Here is a 24,928-nt window from a genome sequence, read left to right on the forward strand (position 1 = left end):
GAGAAACAAGCTTTCTTTTGTTGTGCTAAATGTTCTACAAGCCTCTTTTATGATGCACATTTGAATGGCTTTCTACATTGCTATGTTACCTTTTCCTTAGTAAGTGCTGTTCTTTCAGTTTTCTTTACTCTAACCAAGAAATTCTAACGGTGCCTTCTTGTTTTTCCCTCTTGCAGCTGCTTGCTTTGCCATAAAGGGGCCTGCTGCTAAATCACACTTGAAAGAAGTCAATGGTTCTTTTTGGTCACCAGAATGTGGAATACACAGCCTTTTACTGAATGTTGTTCATAAGTGATGTGTTAGACGAGTGGCCCAATAATAAGGCCATGCTTTTCATGACTGTTTTATTCAAGGCGGACTTCCAAAGCATGTGCGCTGTTGGTGATGCATGGTACTCATGGTAGCAGTTGGTTGTAAATATACTGGAAAATGCATTACCTCTAAGAGGTACCCCGCCGGGGTGGCGCAGTGGTTACGGCGCTCGACTACTGTTCCCAAGGATGCGGGATCGAATCCCGGCCTCGGCGGCTGCTTTTCGATGGAGGCGAAAAGCAAAAGCGCCCGTGTGCTGTGCGATGTCAGTGCACGTTAAAGAACCCCAGGTGGTCGAAATTTCCGGAGTCCTCCACTACGGCGTCTCTCATAGCCTGAGTTGCTTTGGGACGTTAAACCCCACAAACCAACCAACCAACCAACCTCTAAGAGGTAGCTTTAGAGTGTATTTCACATTCAAATTGAGTGAAATGATTAGTGACAGAAAAACAAATTTGGCATTTTTGTCTATTCAATCTAGCATTAGAAAAAAAGCCCTGTTCTGGGTGTCCTCACAGCCCGCTTACGTTCAGTGCGGCTTATAAGTCTTACCACCTAGCTCATATTGTTACTTGAGTCTTTTGCTAGAATGCCTTTTGCACAAAAACTGATCAGATTTCCACGATGTGAAGGAAGGAAAAAATTTTATACTGAGGCATTGTTGCCAACAATGCGGGTATGCTTTTTTAAAATGATGAGTTGCATTCACTTTCCCTTCGGCCTAGTTATGCTTACATATCTATTATTATTGCAGTTGTTGAAAGCATGGCTTTGCTGATTATGGCGCTAGTTTTGCAGTTGGCGCTTCCACCTGTGAAATAATTCTTTCGAATATCCTCATGGTTTTTAGGCTTTCATAAGATGTAATGCACTTTATTTTTGCCAATTGGACGGATTGGCAGGCATACAGTGCCTCAGTATTTCTGATCATTTACTAAAATGACAGCTACTTTGCTTTCATCTAACCTTCTTGCCTATTGTCATGCTGATGAGAAGTGGAAGTAAACTGTGAATTGGGTGACAGTTACTTTAAGGCTTATCTATCGAGATATATAGTTCCACCCTACATGTTCTAGTAGCTAACAAATGTAGAGGAAATGAGGGGCTCATTAGGAGGTATGTACAAAGGGAGCCAATAGCCATGGACACCAAGAAAAGCTAGTTTTTCTTGTTGATGCTGTTGATTGTTGAATAATCTGTAATCGTGGAGATAAGCAATTAGACAGTAGGGGAAAAACCATATACTGCCTGCAGTGGGCTCGGACCCCACAATTTTAACTGTTTTATTGTATTGCACCATTTGCATTGTTGCCATTTTCACTAAAAGGATATGTAGCTGATTGCTTGTGGTTATCTGATCCTGTAACTACAAGATAGTTTCACTCTTCTTTTTCAGTGCCACCTGGTTTTCAGTGGGTGCATATTTTCTTTGCTGTGAATGGCTTGGAGAATCACCCTTTCACCTTGTCCTGTGGGAGCCAAATTCTCATTAACCACAATGTGCTCATTGATCAGACTGCCTTTGTGCCTCTGAAATCAGGTCTTCATCATCAAGTCATTTAACTTTGAGATGCACTGATCTAGACATAATTTTTCAGTATTGGATTTGAGCTCTGGGCTTTGATGTAAATAAATATGGCGATATCTAGAGTATAAATAGTGTGAGAAATGCTATCACCTTTACTTGTACACTAGTTTCTCATAGTGCAAAACTGGCATTAAGAACCTTGAATAATTGTTTGTGTGCTATAGAGAGAAAAAAACTTAACGTCCTTCTTATTTCTCTAGGGGTGTGTGAATATTGAAATTTTTGAATACGAATGTGGGTAAGAAATTCCTTTGAATATTTAATATTTGGTCAGGGGAAAAGAAATGGAAATTAAAAAAAAATAGGAAACATTGTTCTTGTTTGTTTCAGAAATCACATGTAATTGTGATAAAATTAGACTACAGTCGTGCAGGAGGCACACTCTGCTGAAAAATTATAGAAATTTTTACAGGATTTTATGAACTGGTTTTATGTACATGAAGGACCTTATTGTATCTGTCATATCACTACTGAGTACGCCAAGCTCTCGTATGTTCAGCCTTCAAAGGACCGAAAAAATACCCATCCTGAAAAAGGCTGCAAAAAACATTTACATCACAGTAATTTTAACTGATGAACATAAGTACGATGCTTGTCTGGATTTGAGATGAAACCGAAGTGAGGAAGTTGTTTTTTTCCAGGCTTCGTCAACTGCTTCCCTTCACGCAGTGTCGGGAAGGCCCTCTTCAAAAAGCGCAGAGAGGCCGCTTTTGAAGAAGAACTTTCGTGAAGAGTGCTTTCCCAGCACTGCAAGTCTGCATGTTCAAGCATTGCAGTGAAGCTGCTTTGAGTTCGAATGTTTTCAGTATATGTGGTAATTTTCAGATGTTCAAAATCCAAATGTCAGTTTTTTGAATACGAATCGAATGACAAGCATATTCTATCTGTATTCGAATATTCACACACCCCTAGTTTCCTTTTTTGCTGTACATGCTAATTCATGCATTTTCTATACTGTCACACGAAAAAACATTTGCAATGCGAACGAGGCTCCTTTCAAGTAATTTCTTGCATGCGCAGCTTTTTGTATGCTCCAGCAGTCACAGGTATAACCAAAATATCCGTGTCTGGGCTCATTGCCTGTTTCAAACCCTTGAGCAAGCATTGGTGCTGCGCATAAGCTTTTCCTTTGGATTCTTCAGTGCTTTACAGAACCACCTGTTTGTTGTCACACGTCTTATATGATTTTGTATGAAAAAAAGGAAGTAAAATAAGGGCATCAGCAGTATTGGAGAAACATTCTGGGCAATGATTACTTATTTTCTCCTTTTATTTATTTTGCAGGTTCAGCACCACCTTTTCATACTTTCCTTTTAAGAAGGCAATGCTGCTCATCTTCCCTCACAACTGAAGAATAGCTAATGGAAGAGTTCCTCAGCATCACCTGCTCTGTGCATTTCATATTTACACACTGTTGCAATTTTCTGTGCCTGTATTCCTTTGCATTTTACAATATGTGTGAACACGCATTTGCCCATACTATCTATACCTTGCCTATCTCCGTGTAGCCTTTCCACTTGTGACTACTTTGCTGCCATTTCATTTTGTCTTTCTTCAGAACATCCTGGCACTAAGTTTTTGTGGCCAGTACCTCAATACATTGCCACTAAGGTGTTTGGATGCACTATAAGGGGAATGACATGCTCATTGTATTTGGTCACTGTGGATTTTGGAATGCACAGCATTACGCTTTTAATAATGAATAATCCGGGGGCTTGTTTCTTCTAATATGAAGGCTATGCTTTTAGTTTATATATCAACCTTGTGGGGGCCTGCATCCCTCATCATCCATGATATTGGAAAATCATTTGGCTTGGCACGGCTCGGAGAACAAGTTCTCAGAAAATGGGCTGCTTTTCAGAAAGGCATAGTGGTATATTTAGCATTCAAACACACCAACAAGAGGGGTTTATACATAGGATACAAATCAATGTTTTGTAATGTCCGGAAAAAGCGCTATTATTGGTTGGTTACATCTGCAGGATACTTGGCTGTTTTGTAGTGCAGTCCCTGTAGTGCATGTCTATCTGCCTTTTTCCCAAGACTAATTTAACTGGTCACTGTTAGTGCAACTATAACTCTTATCTGAAATAGAAAGCTGAATGCACTGGTGCATCTTTCTGCCTCACAATATATCTATCTATTTGTTTTGATTAATGACTTTTGTATAGCAATATAACATTTTTTGATCAGCTATGAGTGCAGCTGCCTGCACACATCCCGAGTGCAGAAGGTATAATATAATAATATTCTGCAGCATAGAGTGGACTTGAAAAGCACTGTGTTGATAGCAGCTCTCATTAGGTCAGGGTAGCTTGCCCTTGTCTTATTGTTGAAGCGTGTGATGATTCAAAATTTTTAGTATAAATCAGATATGACTGTTATTCAATTTATATTTCAGAAACATATTATTTTTGAATATTTGAATATTACTGAATACAATTTTTAATTCACCCCCACTTCAACGCAGTGCATGCTTCACCATAATGCTTGCTCGCATTGACTGTGCACAAGCGGGCCTTCCCTACAGTGTGCGCAAGTGAAGCACTTGATGGAACCAAAAAAAGATGCCATTCTCACATGATTCAATCTCAAATGCAGGCAATCATCGGGCCTGTTTTCTTGAGATAAAGTTATGTAATGGAAACATTTTCAGTAGTTTATTCTGGCCTATTCAATAATTCAAGCAGTCGGTTGATTCAGATATTTTTTTCTGGTACCATGAAAGTCAAATTAACTAGAATTTGCTGTATTCAGCAGCAATATGACAGTTGCATCCCAGTTTTATGCGGGTGCTCCCTGCATAGCAACCTTGCGCTTGGTTTTCCAGTAAGGTGTACACTTCTAGATTAATTTTATTTGCACATACCATGTGAATTCTTAAAGAAAAAAAGACAAACAACATTAGGTATACTTTAGTTTTCTATTTTGCTTTCTGCTGATCAGGTATTTGACATTAAAGGCATTTTCTTCCTATATTCGATTTGTGTTAGAAAATTTCGACATTCACACATCCCTACTTGTATATATATAGTGATATCAATTGCTGTTGTAATTTGATGGTGCTAACTCGCTACTGGACAGGATTTGTGGAGACCAGCTTTGAAAGCTGTGCGCACTTTTCATTATTCTGAGTACTCAGCTCATGATACATGTTGACCCTTAGCACATCTGTATCTCTGAGAAATGTATTTCTCTTTCACATTCTTCTCATTCCTTTCAAGGTGTACCCATGTACTTTCTTTTGTTATGCGGTGCTTAGGAGGCATGCGTGCCTTGCCTCCAACTGCCAAAGGGAGAGTGAGCTTAGTAATGGCACCTTGTTGCAACCGATGGTGCCCACCTTTATTAAAGTTGAGTTGGTGCTAATAGAGTGAAACTGCATTTACATATGCACTCTTGCTATGGTGCAATTTTCAAGCAGGTGTCTCTAGGATGTAGACAGTTTCCAGGACTGCCATTGTGTTTTGTAGAATGTGCACTGTTTGCCGTACTGCCATGGAGGCCACCTGTAAAAGTAACTCTCACTGATATACTTCATGGGTATTATACTTGTATGAAATGAAGGTGCTAAAAACAGTCGGTAAGTACTGTCTATGCAGTTCTGTTTTTGAACTTTATTCAGGTTATATAGTGTTTCTGAATATGTAGGTTTTTACTGAGCTGTAATGTCAACTCGTTTTTTTCTATTCTGGCTCTTTGTTGATTATTTGCTTTTGAGACATGCTTGTTAGCTTTAAGTTTTATGACCTGTTGCTTCATGACGAGTCCTGAAATTTATTTTTCTAAATTTTGCACCACATATCCCAGTAAAATTAAAACCTCTCCTTAAGAATATCCTCACATTTCATTAACCTTTCATATGAGGTGGGTGTGCTGTAAATCATTCAGTTTTGTTAACTTATGCTTTCTCTTATTGTGCAGGCTCACTGGCAAATGACAGCCAGAGCAGCTCACTTCAAGAAAAACCACCAGGTAGAAACAGGCGGTTCCTGTGCCCTGAGTGCGGGTTTGCCACAGACATCCTCAGTACGTTCAAGAACCACCATGCGAGTCACTCCAGGAAGCGCAACTTTCGGTGCAGCCAGTGCAGCCTGGCTTTTCCAAGAAAGGACAGTCTGAAACGTCACCTTAGCACTCACACAGGCGAGCGGCCATACCAGTGCTCCCATTGCAGCAAGAAGTTTACTCATGTTCGTGATTTAGCAGAGCACCTTCGCATCCACACGGGCGAGAAGCCTTATGAGTGCACACATTGTGGCAAGAAGTTTACTACAGGCAGTTACTTAGCAGTGCACCTTCGCATCCACACATGCGAGAGGCCTTACGAATGCACACATTGTGGCAAGAAGTTTATTTCATGCAGTCACCTTCGCAGGCACCTTCGCATTCACACTGGAGAGAGGCCCTACAAGTGCAACCTGTGTCCAATGGCCTTTACGGAGAATTCGCATCTGAAGGGTCATGTGCGAAGCCATAAGCAAGAAAAACCATTTGCATGTCAGTTTTGCTCTGTGGCATTTGCATCTAAGCATTGCCTGAAGCGCCATGAAAAGAAAGTTCACAATAGGTCACTCACTGTTCTATGAACTCATGGCATCTTATGGCAGCATTTGGTGAGTGTGTGGGTTGTACAACGGTTTGGAGAAATATAACAGGTACCTAATCTGCAAAAGAGACTTCTTTAAACCCATGTTCATATTTTGTGCACTTTAACTGCAATCTTGTAATCACAAACTTTCTCTAAACTGCTTTCTACCTGTCTATTGATATCATAATAGATATAGTACTCGAAGCTTATGGAGTCGGCACATATAAAAGCGTACATCAATTTGGGAACTCTGGGAAAAGTAAATCATAGAGCATAACCTTGACAAATCCTTAATTGTAGTGACATTGAAAGGTTGGCTGCGTGGGTATTCATAGTTAAGAAAGGGTATTCATCACGCTGATGACATCACGCTGATGATGACGCAAGGAAAGAAGACAACAACCCAGTAACTCTCGATTGGCTTTCCTCCTTGTTTTGTTTGAGCTTTTTTGTGGTGTGGACAAGTTCGCTTACTCTTGGATATTCTGGTTCGATGTCAGCTGGCTTGATGTATGCCATATCTTTTTTTTTTTGGTTGTCACTTTGCATTCAAGATATTATGCAAGGGCCTAAACTAGTCTCATGTCCTCTAGAATTTATTGACGTCAACTAGGGGTGCTCTAATATGGAAGGCTGCCTTCGATATTCTGGCAGTGCAGCTTGTCATCTACTTTAGAATTATTCAGCCATTTTGCATTGTATGTTTCCCAGTTTAGTAGCAAAAAACATTTGTTTCTTTAAATAGGTTCTTAAGTTACCTTAAAAAGAACATTGTGTTTGTAATATCTTAATGCGGGTGTCTCATTTGTAAAAAAAATATGCGAGATGCCTAGGTGCTGTATTTCACAGTTAATTTTCGGCTCATGAACTGTGATGCAAACGAAGTACGTGGGCTACAAATATATGTGCTTGTTTGATGTTGCGTATTAATTTTCATTAACAATTTTTTTTTGCTGTACTGTCTTTTAGCCATTTTGTTTGAAGTGCAAGAAGTGGTTATGACATTGACATTATGAGTCTTGAAACCTAATCCTTGAAGAAAGTCTTGCTTTTTTCTCAGTTATCATCGGCAGTGCCTTTTTTCATGGCTATGCGTGTGTATTTACTGTTTTATTTTTCTGTTTGTGTTGTATAACTGAATAGGAGTTGTTTATTCCAGTCCAGCTAATATGATGCAACTTTATTCTTAGACATTTTGATGGAAAACGTATCTTGTGTGCTTGACCTTTAGTATTTCAAAAGAGTTCTATTTTTTGCTGTACTCTCCTGTGCTTGTGTTTTTTACAAAGGGCTGCTTTAAAACTCCTTAAATGACTTTAATGCGCAGGTATTCTAGAAATCTCCTTTTCGTATTTCTACATAATTACCTTTTAAAGATCTTTTCTCTGCCATTTCAAACAAGGAGATGCACAGTGATGCTGAACTTATATTGCAAAACTATTAGTATTGTCAGTTTATCAAATGCTTCATGGAATGGCTACTTCTATTGGTTGTATGGCTGGATTATTATTTACCTAGCCATCGGATTTTCCTCAAATATCCCAGCTGTTCATTTGGAATATGTTTTCTGTATTAAAAGATTGTCATGCATACCTCCTTGTAGTATCATTTGCATCCTTGGGCCTAGTAAATCACACAGGTGACAAGCTATTCCAACCACTGCGGCTATCCGTGCCCCAAATTTTCTTTCAGCTTCATGTGAAGCGCTCCGTATAAACTTGTAGGCTTCACTTCTTCTTTTGTTGAGAACTTCATGGCGTAAACAGCGTGATTTCTCTAGCATTTGGTTAACATCACATAGCTATAGCAACGAAGCAAAGGTATCGTTTAATCGAGTACTTGCTAAAGTATTATGTGCTATTTTCTTTGGGTAATGAATACATATTTGAGATGTATACATTTACCTTAACTCAAGTCTCGATCATTGCCAAGTGGTGCGCTTAGACACCATTCTGGGATTGCACATCCTTGGTGCTGTTGGCATACACCACCTACGAGCCATGGTAGGTTGCAGCAAAGTGTAATGGAAGCTTCCGTGGTTAGCAGGTGGTAGAATAGAGAAATGGGAATCCCTTCCCAGAATATAAGTGGAGGGAGACGAGGATCAGGTGGCATAGTGCTTTGGCCATTGTGGCAAGAACGAAGGAATGTGCAGCTGTATTTGGGCTTCCATGAAAAGCACCTAGTAAATGACTAGCATAAATGAAGGGTAAAGCTGCAGCACATTTCTTGGCTCTCTTGCTCTTCATTTCAGAATACAGCATTGTTGCACCTCTGTGCTGAGGACGCCATCGTGGAGGGTCAGTTTTTTTTAAGTGACATAGGTGTGCTTGACATATCCCGAGCCAGTTTATGGACTCGTGTGCAATGGTTGGCAGGGCAGCTGTTAAATTGAGGACCAAGTGGTGCGCATTCAGCTTCAAATGGCGTCTCTCGAACTAATCGAGAATAGCTAACCTCGCGCAGGAGCACAGTGATGCCTTGTCACGTATGGCATTGGCTTGTGGAAGCAATATGAGCAATTATCTCTGGATGCCCCCTGAAATCGCCAGATCTGCGTCATAACACAAACCTCAGGAAGCGTGCCTGTGTGGCTTTTCTTTCACTACTTGCGTCTATATAGGCATTAACAGATGCTGTTCGAGTGAAGAACGCATTTTCTTTTCATAGTTCCCCTGCTGCTCTTTGCATAGCAACTGCATGATTCATCTTCCTTTCTGCCTTTGGCATTTCTGACGGAGAGAACGGAGGTGGCAGTGGAGGCTCAATAGAAGAGGAATTTGATTCTTTCCAGGGAAGAGAATTGTGGAATTTCTTTTAGAGTGCTGTCTTAGGCTCATGTTGCTTACTTGAGCAGCATCGCTGTCAGTGTAACCGGTGAGTAGCTATGGGTGGTCTAGGAGTGACCCTATCACACATGGCACAATACCTGCTCAATAACTTGGGGCACAATATTCTGTTCAGCCTCCTGCAACTTCCCATAGTTGCACTGAACACAGACTTCTTGTATACTCTGATGAATATATCTATATGCAATAATGCTGGAATTTGCTGGATAATGAAAGTTGTCTTACTAGAAGCAGCACAAAACCGACAAAGTTTACCTTTCTGACTAATATTGTTGCTGCTGCGTTGCTGCATTATATTTATTTTCAGCACTCTGCTGCATTTCCTGTTTGATGCAGGGCAGTTTTAACTGACGGCCAAAAGAAACTTGATGTACAAAGTAAAATAAACCAGTCCACCGATCGCTGGATGGCTAACATACATGATGGCACTAGAGGCGGACCAAGAAAATTCTGGAACCATACAAGTTGGCTAGGTAAAAAGAATCAAAGAAAGTAGGACTGGATTCAAGATAATGAGGGAAATTGTTTAAAGGGAGACAATGCAGTGAACTACATTACATCAGTTATAGCCGAGTTATTTAAGAACGACGATAGGGTAATCTCCGCAAATCAGGAAGCAACACAAGATAGCAGAATACAAAGCAGCTCAGAATTGACCAATCTAAAAGTATTCCTAAAGACGCATCTCAAAAATAGATGGGATTCCGATGAAGCTGATTAATGACCTTGGTCCAAGAAGTAAGGCAACGTTAAAAGCTTTGGAAACAATCGTAATGAATAAGCAAATGCCGGACAGCTGGCGGCAAAGTAAAATGAATTTGATTTGTAATGGGAAAGGAGAAAGATGCGCATAAAATCCCACAGGCCTATTACCATAACATCTGTTATATACAGGTTGGCCATGCAGGGAGTGAAATTAAAGATGCAGGCACGGGTAGAAAGTTACAAGATACTCGGAGAACTTAGAACGGCTTTAGAAATGGTAGGCGCTTTGATGATAGCCTATTCGTGCTTAACCAATGCATCGAAATATCTAGAGTGGAAAATAGACCTTTGTATTTGGCCTTCCTGGACATAAACGGGGCATACAACAATGTAAACAGGGAACTCCTGTGGAACATATTAAAAGAAGAATGTATTGGTTATTAGATAACAGAATTCCTACAGGAAATATACCGGGATAACAAAGTAGAAATTACATGGGAAGGGATAAGAAGTATGGAAGCTGTCAAGGTATGCATAGGAATAAGACAAATCTGGAATTTAGGATACAAGGAAGTAACCCAGGTCTTAACCTGTCGTAATGATTAGGCGGAAAGGCGGTAGAGCAGCGCCTCCCCGGTTTACTGTATGCAGACAATATTGTGTTGCTAGCTGAGAGTTAGGAAGAATTGAAAACTCTAGTTAAGTATTGCGGAGACGAAGGGGACGCTCTAGGCTTCAGTTTTAGCACAGTTAAGTCGGGTCTGATGATTTTCAATGACTCAACTTATCAGGGTCTTAAAATACAAGGCCATGAAATACCCAGAGCAGCAGAATATAAATATCGCGGGGTATGGGTAAACGAAGGATCGGCATACATTGAAAAGCATGAGCAATCACTTAAGGCAAAAGGGCAAAGAAATGTCGGGATAATGAAGCATAGTGTGGGGATACAAGAGGTATGAGGTTTTCAGGGGTAATTGGAAAGGAATTATGGTTCCCGGGCTTACTTTCGGAAATGCGGTTTTGTGCCTAAAATCAGAGTTGAGTCGATATTAGAATTAAATCAGAGAGCCGTCGCACGATTAGCACTGGGTGCCCACGGCAAAACCACAAATGAGGCGGTAAAGGGAGATAATGGGCTGGGCATCTTTCGAAGTACGGGAAGCTCAGAGCAAAATATTATATGAGGAATGCCTGAGGAAATTGGACAGTAACAGATGGGCAGCTAAAGTATTTAAATACCTATACCTAAAAATCATTGACTCACAATGGAGGAAAAGAACTAGGAAACTAACCAGTAAGTATGCTGGTCACAAGGACGAAGAAATAAAGAGCGTTAAGCAACAGGTGAAAAACATAGAAGGTAAAAATCGGATAAATTCGATGGAAAAGAAACTGAGTGTGGAACTATACCGAAAGTGGAGAAGGCAGACCAGGAAGGTAGCTTTCTTTGATAAATGAAGAGGCAGTGCCCTACTTTTTGAAGCTAAATAAGGGTGCCTTAGCTACAAAAACAAATTTAACAGTGAAGATGGTGCATGAGCAGTATGTGGTAACTCCACACAAACAATTGACCATATTATACTCGAACGTAATTGTATCCATCTGGAAATCGATGCAAGCGCAGTCACTCCTCCTCAAGGTCTGCGGTTTAGAGATACCTGAGGCCGGGTGAATGAACCTGCGGTGGAAGCTAGCAAAAACGATTGGAAGATTGGTGGCTTAAAAGCAGAAAAGTGGCATAATGTTAGTAATGTAGAGACAAAAATTCAATAAATAGAATGATGGTATAGTTAACCAATCTAAAACAATAATTAAGATATAGGGAGAAAAAATGAGCATGATAGCAACTGCTAGCACCCCGTTTCAAAGGGGGCGCTCCTATATTCCATCCATCCTTCCATTCATGGAAGAAAAAAGTTAAACAGAGAGGGGTCTGTGGAAAACAGGGATGGAGACCAAATCAGCATTGGAAATGTTGGATACTTCTAGGGCCAGCTCATTGTTGTTCGAGGCTAGGACAGGAGTATTGCGGACTAAGATGTACCGAGTCAAGTACCAAGAGATAGACATGCTGTGCGGTGTGTGTGGGGAGGATGAGGAAACGGCTGAACACTTAATTTATTTTTTCCTGTAAAGGGCTCCGCCCTATAGTTCAGGACAAGGGGGCAGATTTAGCCAAAGCATTGGGGTTTAAGGATAATGGAGGAAAAATACACTGTAAAAGCGTAGAAATAACCGAAGGTTAGCTGATTGGTGGCTGAAATCAAGGCAAGAATGGGTACAAATTATATTTCTATTCACGACTAAGTGGCCTGTGACGCCGCCGTCCGATTCAAAGGGCTCAGCCTTATCCATCCACCCATCCATCCTAGCGTGGCTCTGTATTCATCTCGGGGGAAGCCACAGATGATGCCACCAGAGCAGGCTCGATTAGAATATTACATAAGAGCTGCTTTGTGTCACAACACGAGACATCATCAAACCACGAAGGCAGTGAAGGCGAGGCAGGTGAAGCAGACGACGCGGCAAGAGCGCACTGCCAGACGACCCGTTGCAAACCACGCCCTTTGCGCTCAACACGTTTCCGCGCAAGTTTTTCATGGCAGTCGTTAGTCGGCGCCAGCGGCAGTGTGACAACCACGTGGTAACATGGTAACAACACAGGAATGCCTGTTCGGTTAATAATTTGGGCGGGTTTGATTTTTTTATGTAGATTTATTTTCGCCACATCAGCTTCGAGGGAAGAAGCGCTCAGCTCCCACACCCTAGCGCAGCTTTTACTTTACATTCGGCCACTTCAGCGACTTCAGCACCAGCCAATGTAGCAGCAGCGCTGTAGGCATCGACTATGGCGACAATCTTGATTCATGGTTCAAGTACTTCTATGCACGATTTTGGAAAAGTTAACATTATATTTTGAAACAGCGACTTCGGGAAGTGCTCGTTTTTGTCAATGCGTGCTTATATGGTAAAGAGTTGTGCACTGACTGAGTCGTGAGCGCACATGGACTGCAGTTACTGCAGTGGACTACTGATTGCCTGTCATCTTGAAGCGACAGAAGCAGCACCCCTTTGTTGTGCTCTCGTCGTGTCAAGCACCAATCCCGAGGACAACGCCGAAGTAGCCGAAGGCTGTAAAAAGAGTCAGGACAACACCGAAGTAGCCGAAGGCTGTAAAATGAGTCAGTTGTAATAGAGGTCATGTTTGTCGCGGTGTTAACAAAATGAGTACGCTCATGAGCTCAATTCGAAGCATTATTCCCGAGGCAGAAGTGAAGAGATCGTTTTGAACAGTTGCAACATGTGCACTCTCGTTCACGGGCATAGCCGAATCTTGTTCGCGAAAGTACATGAACATTGCTACGAATGCAGCGAATGATGTGGGAACAGCGGAGGAAGCTGTGCTGACTTTCACTCGCAACAGGACCTGTCATCTGCTCGCGCTTAGCTGGTTGCAGGATTCATATTCGTATTATGTATCAGTTAGCATGTCCTTTAGTGTTTGATGGTTTGATCCATCGGACTTTGCTTCCTATGGAACAGCTTCCATGTCCTCTCATGTAGCCATAACTGCCACAGTACTGCCAAAATGCGGATGTGTCGTATGGCGCCCCTGTCTCAAGGGTGGATACCGTCATTGCGTCTCTGATAGCGTCTGCGCACGACAGAGGCAAGGTAAAGGACGGCGGTGGGGCTGCAGCGCACCCTGATCATGAGCTAGCTGATCACCGAACAAAATGCGTTTACCACTGATTTTCTTTTTGGTTCATATATTGCCTCTTTGATAGACTAATTGAAATTTAGCGAAAGGAAATCTTTCTATGCTTAGAAGGTAGTAAAACAAAAATTCCATCCTTTTCCAATTCCCCCCCCCCCCCCCCCTTTTTTTTTTAATTTCTAAGCAGTTGAAAGTAGGAATGGCAAGAAAGAGTGATCTTGAGACCCAGTTAGGAGAATTTTAGATTACAGCATAAAGCACCTCTGGTTATTGCTATGGTGTTTCATTGCTGTGTTCCACTGGGGCCCCTCTGGGTCCCATGGTTAAAAGAGGAGCTCATTACTGATGCTTAATACTTGCAGCTTTTTTTCTAATTCGCAACTCTGCCATTCAGAGGAACAACTTACACCCACAGTGCATGCCAGGGGCACAGAGGTTATAATAACCTCAGCTGCCTCTAACATTGGCTCACTGCTAGAAACGTGTCATACAATTGTTTTATTTCCACAGGTATTAGAGCGTTTGTTGAGCAGAGAAAGCAAAATTTCACAGATCAACGAAATTCACTCAGCATATATGCAAGAACATTACTTATATAAGTCATGCTACATGATTATGTCATCACATATGTAAAGAAATGAAGAAGCCATTAATGGAAGTTTCTGAAATAATTTGTTGCACTGGCAGTTTCCTTTCTGCTGACCTCTACCGCATGAGATAACCTGTACTCTCGACATTTTTTTCAGGTGAAGGTTTCGTTGCCGCTATGATCATAATTGTTTTGTGGTTGTAGACATGGGCATATCATGCTGCCTAGAGGCATGCTCGGGATTTTTCAAGGCGACAATGCTTCACAGAGTTGACGCGTATGCCATGAGGCTTAAAATGTTCGCCGTTGATGCTAGTGCCTACAATTTTTTTTATGCAGGTTTACAGTGCTCTTTTGTTAAAATGTTTGCTGAAAGCATGGCTTTAAATGAACTCCCTTCCATTGGTTATAGCTTGGAAATCATGATCTGTAAAATGAGTTGTAACATGTAAATTGAAATCCATAAATATTCCTGGAGATATGACCAGGCTCTGTTGGTGGCCACAATGGGCACTTCTTCCCTTTTCCCTTTTTTAGGGGCCCTAGCACTACTCTTCTTTTGGAACTCCACAAATCAAACAAACTAGAATTGGGTCTCAAGTTTTAGAACTGGGAGACCCTACACCTGAGGGAGATAGGGTAATTGTGTGGTGACAATGTGTACGCATGGAATGCTGGGCTAAAATGGCACGGTGTGCGGCTTTCATTCTAGGCATGTGCACCGCTACCCGCCATTCTCCTGTCCCCCTAAGTGATAAGGTCCCACTATTCAGAACACGCTGTTCTGCTAGTACCGGTTTCCATTGGGCGAACAGTAGGAAGAGCAACGAGCACCCAGAGCAGTGCACGAGAGCACTGGAGGCGCGCATTCTCATCTCCCCAATGGAACATTCATGCTGCTCGGAGAGCAGCATAGCGAGGGGGAGCACGTGACGTCAGACGTCATGCGATTAAACTTTTCCCGCGTTCGCCTTGCCCGCGTTCGCCTTGCCCGTATCTGCCGGCCGTCCGGCCCGGGCTCCGAGCGAATAACCAGAAGTGACGTCCAAAAGGTCATGTGACTTCCTCCGTTCTCCCTGTACTCTGCCGCTGGCAACGAAACACCGAGGACTGCTCTTGGCTGCTCTTGGGACCCCAAAAGAGCGCCTCCTCTGCCAATAGAACACAGTGCTTCTGCTCCTGTTCAACCACTGGTCGGCGCCCAAACTCGCAAGAGCACTTTTAGTGCAGCTAAACGTGCTCCTGTTCACCAAATGGAAACCGGTATGAGAGCTTGCCACTCGCTGCATAGCTCGTGCAAGGCCTTCTGTAAAATGGTAGCGAGAGCACAGGACTTGACCTTAGCGACAGTACCCTATACTATGGGGTGCGCTGAATTTTTTTCTTGAGCCAAGTTTAGTGTAGCAGCCAACACGAATGCGAGCCGTCTAACCCCTAAGTAAGCATTCTAGCTGTAAATTAAATCTCTTGTGGGGGATATGCCAGAATTCATCCAGTTAAAGCTTCGCTGTGGTGGTGCAGTAGTTGGTTCACTCAACTGCTATGACCAAGGATGCAGAATCGATCCCCAGCCGTGGCAACCACTTTTCGCTGTAGGAGAAAACGAGGCGCTCATATGCTTTGCGATGTCAGTGCACATTAAAGAACCCCAGGTGGTCAAAATTTCCAGAGCCCTCTACTACGGCATCTCTCATAGCTTGAGTCGCTTTGAGACGTTAAACCCCATAAACGAAACAAAGCATTAAATGGCATTCCTCTTGACTTGAGAAACAAGCTTTCTTTTGTTGTGCTAAATGTTCTACAAGCCTCTTTTATGATGCACATTTGAATGGCTTTCTACATTGCTATGTTACCTTTTCCTTAGTAAGTGCTGTTCTTTCAGTTTTCTTTACTCTAACCAAGAAATTCTAACGGTGCCTTCTTGTTTTTCCCTCTTGCAGCTGCTTGCTTTGCCATAAAGGGGCCTGCTGCTAAATCACACTTGAAAGAAGTCAATGGTTCTTTTTGGTCACCAGAATGTGGAATACACAGCCTTTTACTGAATGTTGTTCATAAGTGATGTGTTAGACGAGTGGCCCAATAATAAGGCCATGCTTTTCATGACTGTTTTATTCAAGGCGGACTTCCAAAGCATGTGCGCTGTTGGTGATGCATGGTACTCATGGTAGCAGTTGGTTGTAAATATACTGGAAAATGCATTACCTCTAAGAGGTAGCTTTAGAGTGTATTTCACATTCAAATTGAGTGAAATGATTAGTGACAGAAAAACAAATTTGGCATTTTTGTCTATTCAATCTAGCATTAGAAAAAAAGCCCTGTTCTGGGTGTCCTCACAGCCCGCTTACGTTCAGTGCGGCTTATAAGTCTTACCACCTAGCTCATATTGTTACTTGAGTCTTTTGCTAGAATGCCTTTTGCACAAAAACTGATCAGATTTCCACGATGTGAAGGAAGGAAAAAATTTTATACTGAGGCATTGTTGCCAACAATGCGGGTATGCTTTTTTAAAATGATGAGTTGCATTCACTTTCCCTTCGGCCTAGTTATGCTTACATATCTATTATTATTGCAGTTGTTGAAAGCATGGCTTTGCTGATTATGGCGCTAGTTTTGCAGTTGGCGCTTCCACCTGTGAAATAATTCTTTCGAATATCCTCATGGTTTTTAGGCTTTCATAAGATGTAATGCACTTTATTTTTGCCAATTGGACGGATTGGCAGGCATACAGTGCCTCAGTATTTCTGATCATTTACTAAAATGACAGCTACTTTGCTTTCATCTAACCTTCTTGCCTATTGTCATGCTGATGAGAAGTGGAAGTAAACTGTGAATTGGGTGACAGTTACTTTAAGGCTTATCTATCGAGATATATAGTTCCACCCTACATGTTCTAGTAGCTAACAAATGTAGAGGAAATGAGGGGCTCATTAGGAGGTATGTACAAAGGGAGCCAATAGCCATGGACACCAAGAAAAGCTAGTTTTTCTTGTTGATGCTGTTGATTGTTGAATAATCTGTAATCGTGGAGATAAGCAATTAGACAGTAGGGGAAAAACCATATACTGCCTGCAGTGGGCTCGGACCCCACAATTTTAACTGTTTTATTGTATTGCACCATTTGCATTGTTGCCATTTTCACTAAAAGGATATGTAGCTGATTGCTTGTGGTTATCTGATCCTGTAACTACAAGATAGTTTCACTCTTCTTTTTCAGTGCCACCTGGTTTTCAGTGGGTGCATATTTTCTTTGCTGTGAATGGCTTGGAGAATCACCCTTTCACCTTGTCCTGTGAGAGCCAAATTCTCATTAACCACAATGTGCTCATTGATCAGACTGCCTTTGTGCCTCTGAAATCAGGTCTTCATCATCAAGTCATTTAACTTTGAGATGCACTGATCTAGACATAATTTTTCAGTATTGGATTTGAGCTCTGGGCTTTGATGTAAATAAATATGGCGATATCTAGAGTATAAATAGTGTGAGAAATGCTATCACCTTTACTTGTACACTAGTTTCTCATAGTGCAAAACTGGCATTAAGAACCTTGAATAATTGTTTGTGTGCTATAGAGAGAAAAAAACTTAACGTCCTTCTTATTTCTCTAGGGGTGTGTGAATATTGAAATTTTTGAATACGAATGTGGGTAAGAAATTCCTTTGAATATTTAATATTTGGTCAGGGGAAAAGAAATGGAAATTAAAAAAAAATCGGAAACATTGTTCTTGTTTGTTTCAGAAATCACATGTAATTGTGATAAAATTAGACTACAGTCGTGCAGGAGGCACACTCTGCTGAAAAATTATAGAAATTTTTACAGGATTTTATGAACTGGTTTTATGTACATGAAGGACCTTATTGTATCTGTCATATCACTACTGAGTACGCCAAGCTCTCGTATGTTCAGCCTTCAAAGGACCGAAAAAATACCCATCCTGAAAAAGGCTGCAAAAAACATTTACATCACAGTAATTTTAACTGATGAACATAAGTACGATGCTTGTCTGGATTTGAGATGAAACCGAAGTGAGGAAGTTGTTTTTTTCCAGGCTTCGTCAACTGCTTCCCTTCACGCAGTGTCGGGAAGGCCCTCTTCAAAAAGCGCAGAGAGGCCGCTTTTGAAGAAGAACTTTCGTGAAGAGTGCTTTCCCAGCACTGCAAGTCTGCATGTTCAAGCATTGCAGTGAAGCTGCTTTGAGTTCGAATGTTTTCAGTATATGTGGTAATTTTCAGATGTTCAAAATCCAAATGTCAGTTTTTTGAATACGAATCGAATGACAAGCATATTCTATCTGTATTCGAATATTCACACACCCCTAGTTTCCTTTTTTGCTGTACATGCTAATTCATGCATTTTCTATACTGTCACACGAAAAAACATTTGCAATGCGAACGAGGCTCCTTTCAAGTAATTTCTTGCATGCGCAGCTTTTTGTATGCTCCAGCAGTCACAGGTATAACCAAAATATCCGTGTCTGGGCTCATTGCCTGTTTCAAACCCTTGAGCAAGCATTGGTGCTGCGCATAAGCTTTTCCTTTGGATTCTTCAGTGCTTTACAGAACCACCTGTTTGTTGTCACACGTCTTATATGATTTTGTATGAAAAAAAGGAAGTAAAATAAGGGCATCAGCAATATTGGAGAAACATTCTGGGCAATGATTACTTATTTTCTCCTTTTATTTATTTTGCAGGTTCAGCACCACCTTTTCATACTTTCCTTTTAAGAAGGCAATGCTGCTCATCTTCCCTCACAACTGAAGAATAGCTAATGGAAGAGTTCCTCAGCATCACCTGCTCTGTGCATTTCACATTTACACACTGTTGCAATTTTCTGTGCCTGTATTCCTTTGCATTTTACAATATGTGTGAACACGCATTTGCCCATACTATCTATACCTTGCCTATCTCCGTGTAGCCTTTCCACTTGTGACTACTTTGCTGCCATTTCATTTTGTCTTTCTTCAGAACATCCTGGCACTAAGTTTTTGTGGCCAGTACCTCAATACATTGCCACTAAGGTGTTTGGATGCACTATAAGGGGAATGACATGCTCATTGTATTTGGTCACTGTGGATTTTGGAATGCACAGCATTACGCTTTTAATAATGAATAATCCGGGGGCTTGTTTCTTCTAATATGAAGGCTATGCTTTTAGTTTATATATCAACCTTGTGGGGGCCTGCATCCCTCATCATCCATGATATTGGAAAATCATTTGGCTTGGCACGGCTCGGAGAACAAGTTCTCAGAAAATGGGCTGCTTTTCAGAAAGGCATAGTGGTATATTTAGCATTCAAACACACCAACAAGAGGGGTTTATACATAGGATACAAATCAATGTTTTGTAATGTCCGGAAAAAGCGCTATTATTGGTTGGTTACATCTGCAGGATACTTGGCTGTTTTGTGGTGCAGTCCCTGTAGTGCATGTCTATCTGCCTTTTTCCCAAGACTAATTTAACTGGTCACTGTTAGTGCAACTATAAATCTTATCTGAAATAGAAAGCTGAATGCACTGGTGCATCTTTCTGCCTCACAATATATCTATCTATTTGTTTTGATTAATGACTTTTGTATAGCAATATAACATTTTTTGATCAGCTATGAGTGCAGCTGCCTGCACACATCCCGAGTGCAGAAGGTATAATATAATAATATTCTGCAGCATAGAGTGGACTTGAAAAGCACTGTGTTGATAGCAGCTCTCATTAGGTCAGGGTAGCTTGCCCTGGTCTTATTGTTGAAGCGTGTGATGATTCAAAATTTTTAGTATAAATCAGATATGACTGTTATTCAATTTATATTTCAGAAACATATTATTTTTGAATATTTGAATATTACTGAATACAATTTTTAATTCACCCCCACTTCAACGCAGTGCATGCTTCACCATAATGGTTGCTCGCATTGACTGTGCACAAGCGGGCCTTCCCTACAGTGTGCGCAAGTGAAGCACTTGATGGAACCAAAAAAAGATGCCATTCTCACATGATTCAATCTCAAATGCAGGCAATCATCGGGCCTGTTTTCTTGAGATAAAGTTATGTAATGGAAACATTTTCAGTAGTTTATTCTGGCCTATTCAATAATTCAAGCAGTCGGTTGATTCAGATATTTTTTTCTGGTACCATGAAAGTCAAATTAACTAGAATTTGCTGTATTCAGCAGCAATATGACAGTTGCATCCCAGTTTTATGCGGGTGCTCCCTGCATAGCAACCTTGCGCTTGGTTTTCCAGTAAGGTGTACACTTCTAGATTAATTTTATTTGCACATACCATGTGAATTCTTAAAGAAAAAAAGACAAACAACATTAGGTATACTTTAGTTTTCTATTTTGCTTTCTGCTGATCAGGTATTTGACATTAAAGGCATTTTCTTCCTATATTCGATTTGTGTTAGAAAATTTCGACATTCACACATCCCTACTTGTATATATATAGTGATATCAATTGCTGTTGTAATTTGATGGTGCTAACTCGCTACTGGACAGGATTTGTGGAGACCAGCTTTGAAAGCTGTGCGCACTTTTCATTATTCTGAGTACTCAGCTCATGATACATGTTGACCCTTAGCACATCTGTATCTCTGAGAAATGTATTTCTCTTTCACATTCTTCTCATTCCTTTCAAGGTGTACCCATGTACTTTCTTTTGTTATGCGGTGCTTAGGAGGCATGCGTGCCTTGCCTCCAACTGCCAAAGGGAGAGTGAGCTTAGTAATGGCACCTTGTTGCAACCGATGGTGCCCACCTTTATTAAAGTTGAGTTGGTGCTAATAGAGTGAAACTGCATTTACATATGCACTCTTGCTATGGTGCAATTTTCAAGCAGGTGTCTCTAGGATGTAGACAGTTTCCAGGACTGCCATTGTGTTTTGTAGAATGTGCACTGTTTGCCGTACTGCCATGGAGGCCACCTGTAAAAGTAACTCTCACTGATATACTTCATGGGTATTATACTTGTATGAAATGAAGGTGCTAAAAACAGTCGGTAAGTACTGTCTATGCAGTTCTGTTTTTGAACTTTATTCAGGTTATATAGTGTTTCTGAATATGTAGGTTTTTACTGAGCTGTAATGTCAACTCGTTTTTTTCTATTCTGGCTCTTTGTTGATTATTTGCTTTTGAGACATGCTTGTTAGCTTTAAGTTTTATGACCTGTTGCTTCATGACGAGTCCTGAAATTTATTTTTCTAAATTTTGCACCACATATCCCAGTAAAATTAAAACCTCTCCTTAAGAATATCCTCACATTTCATTAACCTTTCATATGAGGTGGGTGTGCTGTAAATCATTCAGTTTTGTTAACTTATGCTTTCTCTTATTGTGCAGGCTCACTGGCAAATGACAGCCGGAGCAGCTCACTTCAAGAAAAACCACCAGGTAGAAACAGGCGGTTCCTGTGCCCTGAGTGCGGGTTTGCCACAGACATCCTCAGTACGTTCAAGAACCACCAGCTGAGTCACTCCAGGAAGCGCAACTTTCGGTGCAGCCAGTGCAGCCTGGCTTTTCCAAGAAAGGACAGTCTGAAACGTCACCTTAGCACTCACACAGGCGAGCGGCCATACCAGTGCTCCCATTGCAGCAAGAAGTTTACTCATGTTCGTGATTTAGCAGAGCACCTTCGCATCCACACGGGCGAGAAGCCTTATGAGTGCACACATTGTGGCAAGAAGTTTACTACAGGCAGTTACTTAGCAGTGCACCTTCGCATCCACACATGCGAGAGGCCTTACGAATGCACACATTGTGGCAAGAAGTTTATTTCATGCAGTCACCTTCGCAGGCACCTTCGCATTCACACTGGAGAGAGGCCCTACAAGTGCAACCTGTGTCCAATGGCCTTTACGGAGAATTCGCATCTGAAGGGTCATGTGCGAAGCCATAAGCAAGAAAAACCATTTGCATGTCAGTTTTGCTCTGTGGCATTTGCATCTAAGCATTGCCTGAAGCGCCATGAAAAGAAAGTTCACAATAGGTCACTCACTGTTCTATGAACTCATGGCATCTTATGGCAGCATTTGGTGAGTGTGTGGGTTGTACAACGGTTTGGAGAAATATAACAGGTACCTAATCTGCAAAAGAGACTTCTTTAAACCCATGTTCATATTTTGTGCACTTTAACTGCAATCTTGTAATCACAAACTTTCTCTAAACTGCTTTCTACCTGTCTATTGATATCATAATAGATATAGTACTCGAAGCTTATGGAGTCGGCACATATAAAAGCGTACATCAATTTGGGAACTCTGGGAAAAGTAAATCATAGAGCATAACCTTGACAAATCCTTAATTGTAGTGACATTGAAAGGTTGGCTGCGTGGGTATTCATAGTTAAGAAAGGGTATTCATCACGCTGATGACATCACGCTGATGATGACGCAAGGAAAGAAGACAACAACCCAGTAACTCTCGATTGGCTTTCCTCCTTGTTTTGTTTGAGCTTTTTTGTGGTGTGGACAAGTTCGCTTACTCTTGGATATTCTGGTTCGATGTCAGCTGGCTTGATGTATGCCATATCTTTTTTTTTTTGGTTGTCACTTTGCATTCAAGATATTATGCAAGGGCCTAAACTAGTCTCATGTCCTCTAGAATTTATTGACGTCAACTAGGGGTGCTCTAATATGGAAGGCTGCCTTCGATATTCTGGCAGTGCAGCTTGTCATCTACTTTAGAATTATTCAGCCATTTTGCATTGCATGTTTCCCAGTTTAGTAGCAAAAAACATTTGTTTCTTTAAATAGGTTCTTCAGTTACCTTAAAAAGAACATTGTGTTTGTAATATCTTAATGCGGGTGTCTCATTTGTAAAAAAAATATGCGAGATGCCTAGGTGCTGTATTTCACAGTTAATTTTCGGCTCATGAACTGTGATGCAAACGAAGTACGTGGGCTACAAATATATGTGCTTGTTTGATGTTGCGTATTAATTTTCATTAACAATTTTTTTTTGCTGTACTGTCTTTTAGCCATTTTGTTTGAAGTGCAAGAAGTGGTTATGACATTGACATTATGAGTCTTGAAACCTAATCCTTGAAGAAAGTCTTGCTTTTTTCTCAGTTATCATCGGCAGTGCCTTTTTTCATGGCTATGCGTGTGTATTTACTGTTTTATTTTTCTGTTTGTGTTGTATAACTGAATAGGAGTTGTTTATTCCAGTCCAGCTAATATGATGCAACTTTATTCTTAGACATTTTGATGGAAAACGTATCTTGTGTGCTTGACCTTTAGTATTTCAAAAGAGTTCTATTTTTTGCTGTACTCTCCTGTGCTTGTGTTTTTTACAAAGGGCTGCTTTAAAACTCCTTAAATGACTTTAATGCGCAGGTATTCTAGAAATCTCCTTTTCGTATTTCTACATAATTACCTTTTAAAGATCTTTTCTCTGCCATTTCAAACAAGGAGATGCACAGTGATGCTGAACTTATATTGCAAAACTATTAGTATTGTCAGTTTATCAAATGCTTCATGGAATGGCTACTTCTATTGGTTGTATGGCTGGATTATTATTTACCTAGCCATCGGATTTTCCTCAAATATCCCAGCTGTTCATTTGGAATATGTTTTCTGTATTAAAAGATTGTCATGCATACCTCCTTGTAGTATCATTTGCATCCTTGGGCCTAGTAAATCACACAGGTGACAAGCTATTCCAACCACTGCGGCTATCCGTGCCCCAAATTTTCTTTCAGCTTCATGTGAAGCGCTCCGTATAAACTTGTAGGCTTCACTTCTTCTTTTGTTGAGAACTTCATGGCGTAAACAGCGTGATTTCTCTAGCATTTGGTTAACATCACATAGCTATAGCAACGAAGCAAAGGTATCGTTTAATCGAGTACTTGCTAAAGTATTATGTGCTATTTTCTTTGGGTAATGAATACATATTTGAGATGTATACATTTACCTTAACTCAAGTCTCGATCATTGCCAAGTGGTGCGCTTAGACACCATTCTGGGATTGCACATCCTTGGTGCTGTTGGCATACACCACCTACGAGCCATGGTAGGTTGCAGCAAAGTGTAATGGAAGCTTCCGTGGTTAGCAGGTGGTAGAATAGAGAAATGGGAATCCCTTCCCAGAATATAAGTGGAGGGAGACGAGGATCAGGTGGCATAGTGCTTTGGCCATTGTGGCAAGAACGAAGGAATGTGCAGCTGTATTTGGGCTTCCATGAAAAGCACCTAGTAAATGACTAGCATAAATGAAGGGTAAAGCTGCAGCACATTTCTTGGCTCTCTTGCTCTTCATTTCAGAATACAGCATTGTTGCACCTCTGTGCTGAGGACGCCATCGTGGAGGGTCAGTTTTTTTTAAGTGACATAGGTGTGCTTGACATGTCCCGAGCCAGTTTATGGACTCGTGTGCAATGGTTGGCAGGGCAGCTGTTAAATTGAGGACCAAGTGGTGCGCATTCAGCTTCAAATGGCGTCTCTCGAACTAATCGAGAATAGCTAACCTCGCGCAGGAGCACAGTGATGCCTTGTCACGTATGGCATTGGCTTGTGGAAGCAATATGAGCAATTATCTCTGGATGCCCCCTGAAATCGCCAGATCTGCGTCATAACACAAACCTCA

At 41.1% G+C, this 24,928-nt stretch overlaps 1 protein-coding gene across 1 annotated transcript; it reads left to right on the forward strand.

Annotated features, from left to right (window-relative positions):
- Positions 1–5,461: 5,461 nt before the first annotated feature.
- Positions 5,462–23,993, forward strand: LOC146176657 (uncharacterized). The gene is made up of 4 exons (XM_084581352.1): positions 5,462–5,483; positions 5,768–6,486; positions 8,746–8,791; positions 21,686–23,993. Exons 1-4 carry the CDS (start codon positions 5,462–5,464, stop codon positions 22,348–22,350), a joined length of 1,452 nt encoding a protein of 483 aa, XP_084437478.1. The 3' UTR covers positions 22,351–23,993.
- The last annotated feature ends 935 nt before the right edge of the window (positions 23,994–24,928 follow it).

This window comes from Amblyomma maculatum, chromosome 10, assembly GCF_055883805.1.
Source record: "Amblyomma maculatum isolate TAMU_Amacu chromosome 10, ASM5588380v1, whole genome shotgun sequence".
Lineage (NCBI taxonomy): Eukaryota > Metazoa > Arthropoda > Arachnida > Ixodida > Ixodidae > Amblyomma > Amblyomma maculatum.